The 15,385-nt window shown below is 38.3% G+C and overlaps 1 protein-coding gene and 1 long non-coding RNA gene across 3 annotated transcripts in view; both read right to left on the bottom strand.

Annotated features, from left to right (window-relative positions):
* Positions 1 to 6,866, bottom strand: part of LOC125178884 — a 103,034-nt gene extending 96,168 nt beyond the window's left edge. The window contains exon 1 of the long non-coding RNA XR_007157056.1: positions 6,570 to 6,866. This is a non-coding gene — a long non-coding RNA (uncharacterized LOC125178884). The remainder of the gene's footprint in view (positions 1 to 6,569) is intronic.
* Positions 6,867 to 8,637: 1,771 nt separating this feature from the next.
* On the bottom strand, positions 8,638 to 15,383 carry LOC108672517 (putative protein MSS51 homolog, mitochondrial). 2 transcript variants are annotated; one of them, XM_018160197.2, is made up of 8 exons: positions 14,744 to 15,383; positions 13,425 to 13,546; positions 12,818 to 12,995; positions 12,002 to 12,228; positions 11,738 to 11,845; positions 11,369 to 11,458; positions 9,877 to 10,032; positions 8,638 to 9,557 (listed from the first exon to the last, which is right to left on the bottom strand). In XM_018160197.2, exons 1-8 carry the CDS (start codon positions 14,979 to 14,981, stop codon positions 9,420 to 9,422), a joined length of 1,257 nt encoding a protein of 418 aa, XP_018015686.1. In that variant the 5' UTR covers positions 14,982 to 15,383; the 3' UTR covers positions 8,638 to 9,419. The 2 variants fall into 2 exon arrangements, with proteins under 2 accessions (XP_018015686.1, XP_018015687.1); XM_018160198.2 differs by having other exon boundaries at positions 14,753 to 15,383.
* Between the last annotated feature and the right edge of the window lie 2 nt (positions 15,384 to 15,385).

Here is a 15,385-nt window from a genome sequence, read left to right as displayed (position 1 = left end):
TGCTCCAGCGCAACATTGATCAAGATTTGACTGCATTATACGCAGAATTTGGGCTTGGAGTGCCATGCATTGCTGAGACGATGATAGGGATATCGATGACGAGCTTTAGAAAGTCGCCAAAGGGCCAAAACAAAGACGTTGGTGACGATACTCGGAAGCGATAAGCTGGTGAAAGGTTACAAAATGTTATTAGCATGATTTCCTGATTATGTCAGTGCATTAACAAAGAGAACCTACGAATTTGACCAAACTCACAACATCAGGTTCGCTTGCGTATTACCTTCAGCGTGCACACACAATGCAAACAAACTTTTATAAACTATTGTGATTATAATGAATGGCGGTATACCTCCGCGTTTTGGAATCGTTTTCTATATAGACAGAACAGCAGTACGAACTTCTCTTTCGGAACAGCGAAACGAGGCGAGAATTGTCACGGACAAATTAACGAAACAAAACAATTTTATCAGAATAGAGATAAATTGTAAACAAACTAAAACATTTTCAAAACTCGGGACAATTTTCGAAATTGGCAATAAAGTTATCATAGCAACATGCGTTCAAGCAGTCGGCCTGAACACCACCTGTTATCTTCAACAGCATGGCAGACACTTGATCGCTGAAACTGTTAGTGAGCAGCCTGGTTCCATTACATGCCCAGTCAGAAAATTTTATTTTGTAAACAGTAGGTGAACTAACAAGCCTCAAAAGCCAGCTCGTGAGCAGCCTGATCCATTAAATGCCAGTCTCAAAGTTTATTTCGTGAATATTATGTTAACTAACAATCCTTAGAATCCAGCTCTAGGTCGCCACCATAGTCTGAGCTCTTTAAATCGTCGACCTCATCAGCTGAGATCTCAGGAGCTGACCTCACTCGGCCTAGGTAATAAAAATGTCAGCTTTATATCCGCGCTCATCGCTGGTCAGGTCGCAAGCATTGCAGGTTATTATATGCCTGGAAATTTGAGAAGCTCTTGTGCGAGGGTGAAAAGAGAATGTGACTACCTGTAGGGTGCATGGTAAAGAGTATAGCGCGAAACATCATGTATACTGATGTTTTTTCAGTAGCCCTACAAATTGCTTACAAATCATACAAGTAAAAAGATAAAATTTTGAATTTTAAATTACCCGATCGAAGTTGTGGCTCATTGCGGTTGAATGATAATCCAACAGGTTGGTGATGTCTAATTTAATAATTACTTCGCAAGACTATGAGAAAAAAGTTCACTAGAAACAAAATTTTAACAAAAAAATTTAAAATCATAATGCATCGAAAGGTTTGTGAACTTATAACTTGCATAACCCGCATTGTCACAAGACACGCAAAAAAACTCTGAGTCCAATAGGAAATCCTTTAGAAACAAAAGGCGGCACACTTTCCTCAAGCGGCTTGAGCGATTTGTAAGCAATAGGATCCTGCAGGAATGATTCACGCACTCGCATACGAGGCACCGTGCCACGTGCATTATAGATTGCCCTTTGACACTCAGAGCAAAGCTCAATGGGACAGACGGCATATTCACCTTCAGTATATAGAAGCCCGTACATAAATACCTTCAGTACATGCAAAGGTCCAGCATTCAATGGTCTTTTGCGTGGCCTTCCCAAGGTTTATGAGTGTGTTAGAAGGGCAGCGGCATGAAAACTTTTTACCGACTTCAAGAATAAGACAAATGATCGTTGGTTCCAGCCAAATACACGCGGTGATGAGAAGGTAATGTTGAACTTTTAATTTTTTCTGGTTTGTGATGAATCATGATTAGGGTAAACTGCGCACGACCAGAAGCGTTCATTGTAATTTATGCCTGCATAATCATTCATCAAACTCTCATTAGATGAAGCCACTTCGAATTAAGAATATGTCAAATTTAGAAGGGTGGCTCGGGTCAAAATTACCATCATATACAAATAAATGAATAGATAGGAAACTGAAAAGACCTCAAATTTTACGTCATTGCACAAGAGAAAATGCGAACCTTTCGGTTAACTATAAATCAAAATAAAAGGATCTTCAAAGGGATCTTCGTGTCATAATTTACATCAATTAACTACATCAATGCATTAAAAAACTGTGCAATGACAAAAATTATCATTTTTACACTAATAAACACATATACGTTTTTATAATGCTAGACTAGATATGCATTAAATGAGCGTAGACCGAAATTAATTAAAAAATACATTCATTTAACTTAAATCAGATACAGAGAAACAAGGCGTAAAAAATCCTCGCATTAAGAAAAATGAACAGAGGTCTCTAAAGGTGCGCATCCCAGTTAATGATAGGCCTCCCAGGTACGCATGAATTGTTCACAAATATTCTAATTAATATGCTCACAGATGGAACAAAACAATTGTGCAAGGAATGCACAGCAACAATTAGGTTCCCAATACCTTGTATTTCATCACAAAACTTAATATCTTCTATATTTCATCACAAAACTTAATATCTTCTCTATTTCATCACAAAACTTAATATCTTCTATATTTCATCTAAAAACTTAATTTCTTCTCTATTTCATCACAAAACTTAATATCTTCTATATTTCATCGCAAAACTTAATATCTTCTATATTTCATCACAAAACTTAATACCATCTAATGATGCAATAACTTGCTAAATGCAAGAGGCCCATCATTAGCAAAAGATGGGCACAGAATTGCCAGGGTAAATACGAGGCATTATAAAAGGATTATCCTGCAGGACGATGGTGGTGAGCTGAGCCTGCAATGCAAATGAAGCGTCGAGGACATGGTCACATGGCCGACAACCTCCTCAAGAAATCGAAAGTATATTGGCTACCAGCAGTTGGCTGGGAGCTTAAGAAGCTTAACTTGAGTCTGGGTCGCCGCGCTAAGATGTTCGTAGCTAAATAATGGATAAGATGTTATACCTTTTGACAATAGATGTTGATCTATTTTAGATGTCGATATTTAGATAAATAGATCAATAGATGTTGATCTATTTATTGTCAACATCGATGTCAATATCGATGTTGACATCGATGCAGGTATTAGGCACAGGAATAAAAGTTATACAATGACGGCAAAGACGTTATATGCCTAGACATTAGAGCTATGTAAATCGGTGCAGATATTGTGCCTTAGAAAACAGTTATAAAATTTTATATGCTTAGGCATTAGAGCTCCTGAAACCAACCCAACCCACACGCAGGAAAATGGATGGGTAATCTTATTCAAATATCGAAACAATTTTGCGGACGCAGTACTGATGGGTCCGGCTAAACTGAACCCGATTGACCTATACAAGGGCGAAAAGTCCATCGTTATCTGGACAATATCCAAATAATTTCTCTGCGTGCAGGGTTGGTTCTATAGCAGAAAATGAGTAACAGCGTCGATATGTTCGACTTTAAACTGCGAATAAGTCATTGGTTATTACCTTATATATCTCATCTGGCAATGAAAATATTCGCTTCTTTCTCGGCACAGAGTACCAAAAAAGTTTCTTACTTTAACCCAGCAGCATATAATATTAAATTATTTAGTCTCCAATTAACTGAATCTGGTCGTAACTGAATCATCAGGTGCAAGTGTTTCGCACACCAAAGGATTAAGAATGACTTGCTCACAAACTTCACTCCTCACCGCCGTCATGCCTCAAGATTTTATCAATATCCCTTTCACAGATTGTCTAGTTTTCTTTCAAGCTTTTTTTTTTGTTCACCAGAGCGCAGGGAACAATGGAGTTCCAACGAAGCGACAGGCTTCTATTCCAGTCAGTGATGTTTCCAGCGAGCTGAAGCAATGGAGCAGCACTCGTGTTCTCTGCTTACTTGTTTTGGTAAACACATCTAAAGTTATTCATCGCATACGATGGCCCTTAATTTCTCGTTTCATATTCAAGTTTATAAGAAGAGCGCGGTTATCTGTGACGGTTAATATACGCTTCTTCAAGATCTTGTATGGTAAAAAACAAACAAGGACCACAATAAACGTGACTGCGCAACTAGTGATATAGGTACGTACATATACGAAATAGTTAATGACAAAACTGGATATAAAAGTTCTTATTTCAAACCCAATCAAACGCCATTTACGCCTTTAAATACTATGATATTTCAGACGCCAGGACAAAATTATCGTATCATTTGAAATTCCATCATTTGAAATTCCATGTATATTATAAAATAATTTTTTAAACCGCAAAAATTGCTCCCATAAATTATTGGGGATAATGTGAGCTATTTCGAATACTAATGCATATCAATGAAATTTTATCTTCTCGGTAAATAATTGAAGACCAACATTGCAAATCTTCAGTTGTGTTGCCATCGAGCAAATTTAAATTTTTTGTTGCAATTGAGCAATACAAATAAAAATTGAAAACAAAGCACGACTTGCACCTCATAACTACAATTCGCCGAAAACCCGCCGGATCAGGAGGCAAAATGAACAGCGATAGAGATTGAGAGCGATCAGCCCCACGCTGTTTTTTTTTACTGAATTCTAGAAGGCGGAGAACAGCACAAGACGGCCACATAAAACGGCCGTAATTACCTGCAAACAATCCGTAATTATCAGCAGGAAGAATGCAAGATTTAGGGGCAGCGTTTGGTCAGCAACACGATTATTAGTACATCGTTCGTGTACTCTAACGTCGATGATAGTGTTATGGACGTCATCAAATCTACTACTTCATCAAATCTACAGTCCACGATTGATAGTACATCGTTCGTGCACTCTACCGCCCTGGTGGTGTTATGTGCGTCATAAGACCGGGTTCACACCATACTACCGGGCATGTGCCAAGCTTATGCTAGTCACGGTCCAATTCTTGAATGTATCTCCATAGAAGCATTCCCACCATGAGCAGTTGAGCACGGTAGGTGCCTTGCAGGGCTGGTATGAATGCTTATATAGAAATGAATTAGAGAATATTGGACTGGGTCATGACTGGCACACGCCCGGCAGTATGGTGTAGACCCAGCCTAAATCCACTTGTAACAAATGCTGGATTTAACGGCAACGCACGGCTAAACAGTAAATCGTTAATAAAATTTTGCTTACATAAGCTGAGATTATCTTTCGGCTTCATATTGCCACAAGATGCTTGCACTCCACTTCAACATATGCAAAAATATTTCAAGTAACTACTTTCTAATAAACTGTTCAGATTTAAATCGTGGCAGGAAGTTTTCGTTTACAAATACCCGCACTCCCCAAATGATAAGGTTAAAATATGATGCCGCCTAATTGGCCTGCTGTAAATGTCTTCAAAGTAAAATGCATCACAATCGCGATATTCCACATTTCACTACCCCACATGTGAGGCTCGAGGGCCAGCAAGCTCGGAATTTCAAGTTTGAACTAAGGGCGCCTGAACGGGTTTAGAGCGCCGCCGAAAGGACAATGCACTACCAACAAAATGACAGGAATCCAGTCTGGAGAATTTAGAGGCACTTGGTAATGGCATGTCAGGCTGCACATTAAAAGTGGGTTTGCCTACACTGCCAATCAGCAGGGTAGCCTGACTACGAACAAGCATTGAAGTCTTTAGTTGAGCTAATTAATTAACTGAACAATGTTTTGTATAACAAATGATAATGACACACACAACACAATTTTCAAGTAGAATGCATTAGCTGATTTCATTCATTATTAGAAGTTATAGAGAATAATATAATAGAAACTTGAAAATCCAATTAATAGCTACAAAACCCAGTGCATTAGCAGCTCATATAAAATGGTAAATATACGAGATTATTCGTAAATACGGGTATAGAGATAAAGGACTTAAGACTGCACTGGTGTCGGAATAAGGTTACTTTCGGACAATAGATAATATAAGGAGTAAAAAAGCTAATAACCGAACAGTTCATTCTTGGCACATTTATCAAATTTCTAAACGAACAATGAACGATGATACGTAATTAATGAGAAGGACGTCTACATCAGAGGCTAATAAGATTGAACGTACCTAATTTGTAGAGGAAGTAGTGAGCAAATTAACTAGATAAATGATCACTACCAACTCCATTGGCGCGCAAGTCACCAGTGCATTTGAGTCGCAGTCATATAAAAGAAAAAAAATACCTTACCATTAGATTTAAACAAAAACGCATGTCAAGAATTCGTTTCCTTCTATTTTTCTTTCCCTTCCTCAATCACTACAAAACTCGTTTCCGACCACTGCTCAGTATGTAATACGTCTCTAGTTTTGGCAACTGTGGCTGGCGACTCGTAATTCAGTAATTGACGGTACAAGTGCAAGTCAGACGTAAATATCATTAATCAGATTGGAAAATCTACTAACTCATTAATAAAGCCAACGCTATACAACAATTATTGACACAATAAAAAAAAGAATAAGTCAGTAAACATGCATTTGTCTTAAAAGTTCAGAATTAGATGACTGATTCCTGACAGAGACAGGTGTGAATGTCACTTAAAAGTTTTCTTTATTACTAATTGTACTAATAGTGCAACCACCATTTGTCAATAGTGATCAAAGATACTTGAATAACGAAATTATTCCATGAGAAAAGAAGAACTTTTAGTGGTTAAAATACTAAATATAATCGATTACCTGTTTTAATTGTACCTACCTAGCAATCAGGACAGGCTTGGTAACTTGCAGACACAGGTCACGAACAAGCTGGTTCAAATTCCACAGGTTTTTAAATACGTATTACCAGAGCATATTTAAAACTTAGATCCATTTCGTAAAATAATATTTGAACCAGTCCAAATGTACACGAGCAGCGAACCAAGTCATCCGGCGAGCACTCACAGCGAGACACAACCACACTTGCCAAGCGTCAGGACTTTACTGACGCTGCGATAATCCGAATCCCTCCATCCGTTCCCAATCCCAGTGGTTCCAGACTAGCAGGAAGAACATGTACTCATGCATGTACTAACGAGATGCGAGGTTATAAATAATTGCATATTCAAACAAAGTTTAGGTTGTAATTCCATCATGTTCTATAAAGAATTGGCTGGATTGAATTTAGATCAGTTATCAATAATGCAAATTCTTATAAAAAGTAGGTCTGATTTTCTTTACGAGGATGATGATGCTGACGGAGTTTAGCAAGTGTGATCCGTTTTTTATGATCTGGACCAGTCCCCATGTTCCTTTATGGAGTTTAGCAAGTGCCTTATCATGTCATGACATGAGAATTATAAATTACACACAAACCACTCATGGTGCATTCATCATTTGAGCTTCTCTTGAGATCCCGCCATTCTGACTTTATTCAACCAATGCTTGAAGTAACCAAATTATTAGAGTAAAAAATTTAACTCAGTACTCACTGCAGTGAGTGACAGAGAGCGCATTTTCTCGTCGACGAAAACTTGAGGTCACGGACGGACGGACAGACGGACGGACAGACAGAGAGACGGACATGGCGAGCACAATAGTGCATTTTTTCCATAAATGAGAAAATGCGCTAAAAATGCAGATTCTATCTCAAGTATTTCAGCATTTCCAGCTAGTAGCAAAAGTTGACCATGTCTTTGCTCGTCGGGTTGGCATGTGTGTTTAATAAATTTAGTCTTTGAGGCCCAGCAGCGTAAACATGAGAATTCTACTTTATTTTAGTCATGCTGCTGAAACATTTCAAGTTCCGCGACAGACCCTCGATACCTGTAATCTCTAAGCTCTTTACATCTCCAGCTCTCTAAGAGCCTCGCGCTCCAAAACCTCTTTTACCACTTTCCAAAAGCTTGGCAAATGGCAGATAAAGAATCAGCGCAATTCATTTTTAAACTTTCCTATCGACGATGTCACGTCACATTCACCTCGTTCATCCAGAATCACATCCATTATTTGGTATATTTATATCCTGAGCAAACCGCTTCACATCATCGTTTCTTCCACATTTCTCTGAAGCACATATTGTTCTTCCCTTCATACAACTTCAGGCTCAGACATCCTCATTTATTTCTTTTTCTATCTCAGTAAAATTTTACTTTGGCTGACGTGCAGCCGTTATTTTAATGTGCATTTGTAACCTTCCGTGTTTCTTCGATTCAGTATCGTTTTGGGATTATTTTTTCTTCCATTCAAAGTGATGAATGGGGGACATCACTTGCCCCATTCACCTTGACGAGTCGGATCCACAATCCTTTCAAAAATGGTGGCTTATGGACGATTGTTGGGAGGCTTATGGCCGGCCGGCACTGCAATTGCTCGAATTTTTAATCTCAATGTAAGCGGTCAGTCGAGGCACTCGTTGGCAAGGCACTTGTTTAAATGATGGACGTGGCGTGCATCGTCAGAAAATTTCGGTCGTTATAAATAATAATAATAGCGGTTTCAGCGTTATTAGGCCGTAGGCCTGTCGCCGATTCTTAACATCGCAGAACATTCACAGCAATTTGCGGTCTCGAACTCGCAACTCACTGCTTCAATTCTGCTATGCTTAACCGCCCGGCCTACTTGCCGATTCTTACCAGAAACTGGCGCACAGAGCTGGGATCGAACCCGCGCCTCTCTGCGCCAATCATGGTACTCTGAACTTTATCCACTGGGCCACCCTGCCCATAGACTTGTGAATAAAATTACTTGTGAATAAAATGAATAAACCATTCAAAACCGAGGTCCTGGCCGTAAAATTTGTAAACTATTCAAAAATTACAGATAATTAGGATAAATTAATAAGTTAATAATAGCTGTTAAATAGATTTTTGTTAAAATATGTGCATTGGCTGTTACGTCTCACCGAAAAAAGCAATGCAGTTAAAGATATTAAATTCAATGTATGATTAACACCAAATTCCAGTTACCTCACTAATGGATGATGTTAGGAATTATTCCTTTGTACAATCAACTTATACCCTCATGACAAAAGTAAATTGCTTTTTATCCATTCTACACTTCTTTGAACAAACTTATGGATTTTTGTTATAAGCAGAAAAGAATTCCCTTCAACAAAAAACAGTAAACTATACTATGTGAACACGTTTCAACGAAGGAAAACTATAGCGCACGCAGTAACTGATAACTGCTTTTTTAGCATAAACTATGCTTGATAACTTGATAACTGCAAAATTTACCTACAAAATAACTGATAACTGAACTTTTGCGTAAACCATGCTTGATAACTGTATAATATATCTATAAAATAATTGATAACTGCATAATTATTGAACACTATGCCTGATAACTGCACAATTAGCGTACAAAGTAACTGATAACTGTGTAATTAGCATACATTGTGCTTGATAACTGCACAATTAGCCTACAAAGTAACTGATAACTGTTTAATTAGCATACATTGTGCCTGATAACTGCACAATTAGTGTGCAAAGTAACAGATAACTGTTTAATTAGCATACATTGTGGCTGATAACTGCACAATTAGCGTACAAAGTAACTGATAACTGTTTAATTAGCATACATTGTTCCTGATAACTGCTCAATTAGCCTACTAAAGTAAGCGACAAGTTCAGTCGTGCGTTATCCCAATAATGTATGCATTGGACGCCCAGACGTGGTCGGGCTCGTAGGGCGTCTGCTTGGCCAGCAGCGACGCCAGCGAGTTGCGGCCCTCGAACCTGATGGAGGGTCGCAGCTGACGCATTACCTGAGGGTGGATTAATCGTATATGAAGGTATTGTATTGTATATGAACGTATTGTATTGTATACGAAGTATTGTATTGTATACGAAGGTATTGCATTATATATGAAGGTATGTTCATTTTTTGCGAAACACCGATGTGCAACGTGGATATATTACAAAATTATTTTTTGTTAATATTGACAATATTTGCGTGAGAAATGCATACCAATCTGTACATACAGTGAATAAAATTAAATAGCATTTCAAAATTATCATCTCTTTCTTTATTCATCGATTATCAGTTTAAATGAATTTTTTTTCGCTAAATTTATTCGCACTCGCCTTAAGAGTGGAGTCATGCTCGTGCTTGTTGTACGTCGTGAGCAGAATAGGAATTTTTTCCTGGAGCAGCAGCTCAAAAGTGGGCAACCACAGCCTCCACATCTCGGGCGTGTGGCAGCCCGGGTGTATGGCTACGGCTACCGTCGGCCGCGGAACCTATACAATTCAATTTTCATTATAATTATTATTATTAGTATTGTTATTATTATTATTATTATCATCACTAATATTATTATTATTATTATTATCATCACTAATATTATTATTATTATTATTATCAATGTTCTTATTATTATAATTTTCATTATCATTGATACTGTGGTTATTATTATTATTATTGTTATTATTATTATTATTACCATAGACAGCAATAAATACGAAAAATTATCCTCATCAACACCAGTTGATGAGATTGTTGTCCACAGGATCCACCAATCCCATTAGGATTGCAATAACTAGATAACAAGTGGACCGAAAGGACATTGCTCCATAATATATTATGGTTAGACTAAAAAGTGCAATAAGTGTCAGAGAAAAAGATTAATGCAAGTTGTTATTCATTGAAAAATTGCATATTATTTATTTATAATGCTATATCAAACGATGTAGTTCATAAATGATAAGGTAATTGGCCATGATATATATAATAATCCCCTTAGATCAATAATTAAATATTGATCTATATGTTTACTTCAGTTGAGAGTAACAAAACAGAGATGAATTACGACTGTGAAAATGAATTCCAAAAATGCGATGCCATATACTCATAATTTTTCCATTACATATATTTTCCTTCACTTCATTCCCTGCAATAAGCTGAACCACAGTATTTATATTATGTTTATCTAGCTGATAACATAATTGAACATAAAAGAGTGTGGACTTAATGGGGCACTCATGGAACTTGCCATCAAAAAATTTATCTGCCATGAGCAACTGAAAATATTATTATTTATTTAAAAATCATCCTTCTTGTAATAGCAATGCCAGGTTTTCATCCGGCAGTTGAAAATATCAACATCACGTTCTGTATCATAAGTGTTGCGTCTCCGTTGAACTCTTAAGTGTGCTGAGATGAATATTTATTTTTGTCGAATTAATAAATTTTGATAAGTGCCTAAAATGTGTGAAGATTTTGCACTGAGTGAAATACGTGAGACTTTGACCAAATAGCGCTGCATTTTTTGCCATTGTGTGGGTCATCCTGACCCAGTTTGGCCCGAATTCCGCTCTCTGTTCGCGCTGTGGGTAAGAAAGTGAGTCACTATTTGGACAATATGATGCATATTTTTCTGAGTATGCCAGTCGTTGTGTAGACTGAGTGGGAAGTCGCTAGATTTACGTACTTGTTTACAAAGAATTGCAATTCTTAAGTATTTGTTTATTTAATAAATATAATAAATTTGATGTATGACGTAATTAAACATGTATTGATTTTATAGTAACAAAATAGAATTTTTCGTGGTATTTGAAACTTATATAAGCGTCTCACTTTGTTATTGGGGTCCTGGGCATCCACGTGGTCGTGCCAGAAGGAGTGGTAGAGGCCGGGGTAGCAGCCTACTGATACCTTGTCTCCTACCTGAAATATATTGCCTTTGGTTTTGTGTTTATATAAAAATATATAATGTAAATTAAAATAACATAACATCGTAAATCGCTTTAAATAAGCACATACTGTTTTGTTTGAAGTAACTCTAAAACTGTTCTTTACATTAGAATTTAAATCACTAATGAAGAGAGAATATGTTTATGGCGATGACGAAATCTTTGATCATATTTTTAGATTGTCATTCTTCTAAACTAATCATATTCTTTTATTTTCGATGCAGTACCTCTACCTGTCCAATACCCGACCCACCTTAGCGGGCGCGGCAGGCGAGAGCGACAGCGTCTGGGGATGTCTGGTCAGGTCTGGAGCCACAAGAGTCACGTTCACGTTCCGTCCCTGCAACACGCGACTGCACACCTACCGAAAATTATAAAAAAAAAATTAGATATAAGTTCAAATATTATTCCAGTTTTCAGAAGAATTTATACCGTGTGGTAACTTTCTTTACAAAGATACAAGCTTTGTTTTTCGCAACACATATTGCATAGTATTACGTTTTTACTTTGACCTAACCTGGATGAGCCCTGACTCCACCAGAGTGACTTCCGGCTTGTCAGCCCCGATCAGGTGTATGTTGACGTCAGCGTCAAGCAGCGGCTCCTGAACCTCACTGCTGGTCGGGCCCACGCCACCGAACAGTTCAGGTTGCCGTAGCCAAAATACCGAGTTGGCGATGGTCAGGACCGTCGAGAAGATGTTTGTTACTGACCTCTCCAGAGACGCTTGTATTACAGTGGCTCCTGAAGTATTGATGCATTAATAACTAATGATCAGTGTCATGTGTTTCCGATGGGATAGATGCAAGCTATGAGTGGATCTATCAAACAATTGAAGTAGGAGAAGTACCGACCTTTCCAGAGCCGCTTGTATTACAGTGGCTCCTGAAGCATTGATGCATTAATAACTAATAATCAGTTTAATTTGTTTCCCGATGAGATAGATGCAAGTTATGAGTGGTACTATCAAACAATTGAAGTACCTACCTCCCCAGAGACGCTTGCAGCGGCTCCTGAGTTATTAATACATTTAATAACTAATGATCAGTGTCATTGGGATAGATGCAAGCTATGAGTGGTCCTATCAAACAATTGAAGTACCGACCTCCCAGAGATGCTTGCAGTACAGCGGCTCTTGAGTTATTAATGCATTAATAACTAATGATCACTGTCATTTGTTTCCCGATGGAATAGATGCGAGCAATGAATGGTCAGATCAGACCGACTTATCCGGTGACGCTTGCAGTACAGTTGCTCCTGATGTATTGATGAGATTATGTTTTTATGTTTTTGAATTGACCAGCAACATTGAGATATTTCACAGAGGACTTGCCTGGATGCTTTGTCCCAGTGTAGTCCCACCATTGCGAGACGACACTCGTTGCCGACCTGACGTTGTCCCGCAGACTTGTGTGCGTGTCGAACCAGTCACTCCAACTCCTGACATAACCTCCCTTGCCTTTCAGGACTTCACGGCCCAGTAATAATGGGTCCGGCAAGCACTCAAGCAACTGAAATATGTTTTTTTTATCAAGTTAGGAAAATTGAGTATGCAAGTAGAAAACGGTAATTATGAGGAGGCTGAGTTCAGCATTTATTTTACAGCGACTCGAAACGCATTGATGGTTACCTAAAGAGCAGTACAATCTGAATTAGTGTATTGTGCCACAGTTACACAGATTGTGTAGTATTTAAATCAGAAGGTCTACTACTTAGAAACTATAATGATGGATCTATTTTAACTATTTTAGGCGAAAACATATAATTGCTGAGGGTTTATTGAGAAATACTTTAGACACTCTGGCTGTTGGGGATCATGTTCATCATTCTTACTATTTGTCAATATTATCTTCTTGCAGCAGCCTACCTGGTCATTTTTGTCTCCATTATCTTATCATACCTAAATAATTATTATTAATATCTTCTTGCCGCAGCAATACCTGATCGTAAAATTCCTGTCTGAGCTCGTCGCAGACGAGGCTGTGTGCCAGACGTCGGGGCTCTCGGCAGAGTTCGCTGCAGTAGCGCGCCATCCGACACCCGCCGCAGACTACAGCTGGGTCTGAATCACAGTACTGGGATGATTATTTGAAAGCGCAAATGATTAAACAGTAATCGCAACGATAAAATAATTCTACAATTAAAATATAACCTAGATTAGAATGGGAATCAAAAGAGAAATACAGCATAAAATATACATTTTAATTAATGGATGAATCGTGAGTTTCTTGATTCATATATAATTAGAAGATTTAATTGATTCACTGCATTCTTCAAAACATTTATTTCGTAATTAAAGTATAGAGGAATAGAAAAGGCTGTATGAGACGAATCTTAGATCATCGCAGAGAATAATGATAGGAGCCGTTTTTCGCAGATCGTTGGCGGAATGCCCGACATAGCCAAGCAACTGAGTTCCTACTCGTAGCCAAGCAACTGAGTTCCTATTCGTAGCCAAGCAACTGTAGTTTCTACTCGTAGCCAAGCAATTGAGTTCCCACTCGTAGCCAAGCAACTGTAGTTTCTACTCGTAGCCAAGCAATTGAGTTCCTACTCGTAGCCAAGCAACTGTAGTTTCTACTCGTAGCCAAGCAATTAAGTTCCTACTTGTAGCCAAGCAACTGAGTTCCTACTCGTAGCCAAGCAACTGTAGTTTATGTTCGTAGCCAAGCAATTGAGTTCCTACTCGTTGCCAAGCAACTGAGTTCCGACTCGTAGCCAAGCAACTGAGTTCCTACTCGTAGACAAACAATTGAGTTTCTACTCGTAGCCAAGCAACTGAGTTCCTACTCGTAACCAAGCAACTGAGTTCCTCCTCGTAGCCAAGCAATTGAGTTCCTACTCATAGCCAAGCAACTGAGTTCCTCCTCGTAGCCAAGCAATTGAGTTCCTACTCGTAGCCAAGCAAATGAGTTCCTACTCGTAGCCAAACAACTGAGTTCCTACTCGTACCCAAGCAACTGAGTTCCTACTCGTAGCCAAGCAACTGAGTTCCTACTCGCAGCCCAGCAACTGAGTTTCTACACGTATAGCCAATCTACTGTGTTACTACGTGTAGCCAAGCAACTAAATTTCTAACTAGTCAAGAAATTTAGTTTCTATCTGTAGATAATAAGTAAGTTTATGTGAAAATGATGAGCATGAGTTAATTCAATTAGAAAAGATTAATCAATAACTTAACTGCCATATAAATTTTTCCTAATCCATCAAGTGTCAGAAAAACAGAAACTTCAAGCATTACAATGCAATAAACGCTTACAAAAAATACCGGGTTTCTTGCCGCACTCTGGGCACACGTCTCTCCTCTTGTTGAGTTTGTTGACGGTGATCATAAAGGCTTTCTTAAGATTATCTTCTGCTGCGGGACCGAGCTTCTTGTTCTTAAAAACTTGCTTGGGAGGCAAAAGAAGTCCGTGCGGGGCCAAGAATTTTTCATATTTTGATCTGAATGCCGCCGGAGGATAACTTTTGCAACTTTGTGGGGCTTCAAAAGCCATCTTCCACTATACGTACTGATGTTAAATGTCGTGACAATAGACGCTGTTTGTTTATACCTAAATAAAAGGCGTTGTGCTAGGATGCAAAGAAAAAATCTTTCGTTGTTATGACATGACGATTTTTATCTGTTAAGGCCTGAAACTTAATCAGATATTACAGGTTTGGCTTCCAAGTTTGTTCTGAACACCAACACTGGGCTGTGGAGCCTGTGATAATGTTTCAAATAGCGTTTACCTCAGTCATCACCTAAACAGAAACTTAACTATAAACTCAACATATGAACAGGTTACAATAAACACGCTGACTAAAAGTGAACACACTGATATTAATTTTCGGTTGGCATTCAGTGATATCTTGTCAACCAACTTTCCCCACAAGGAACGATGAATAAATACAACGGCTG

This window comes from Hyalella azteca, unplaced genomic scaffold (assembly GCF_000764305.2).
Source record: "Hyalella azteca isolate HAZT.00-mixed unplaced genomic scaffold, Hazt_2.0.2 contig13457, whole genome shotgun sequence".
NCBI lineage: Eukaryota > Metazoa > Arthropoda > Malacostraca > Amphipoda > Hyalellidae > Hyalella > Hyalella azteca.
Note: the sequence above shows the minus strand (reverse complement) of the source record. Positions and strands in the feature narration are given on the sequence as shown.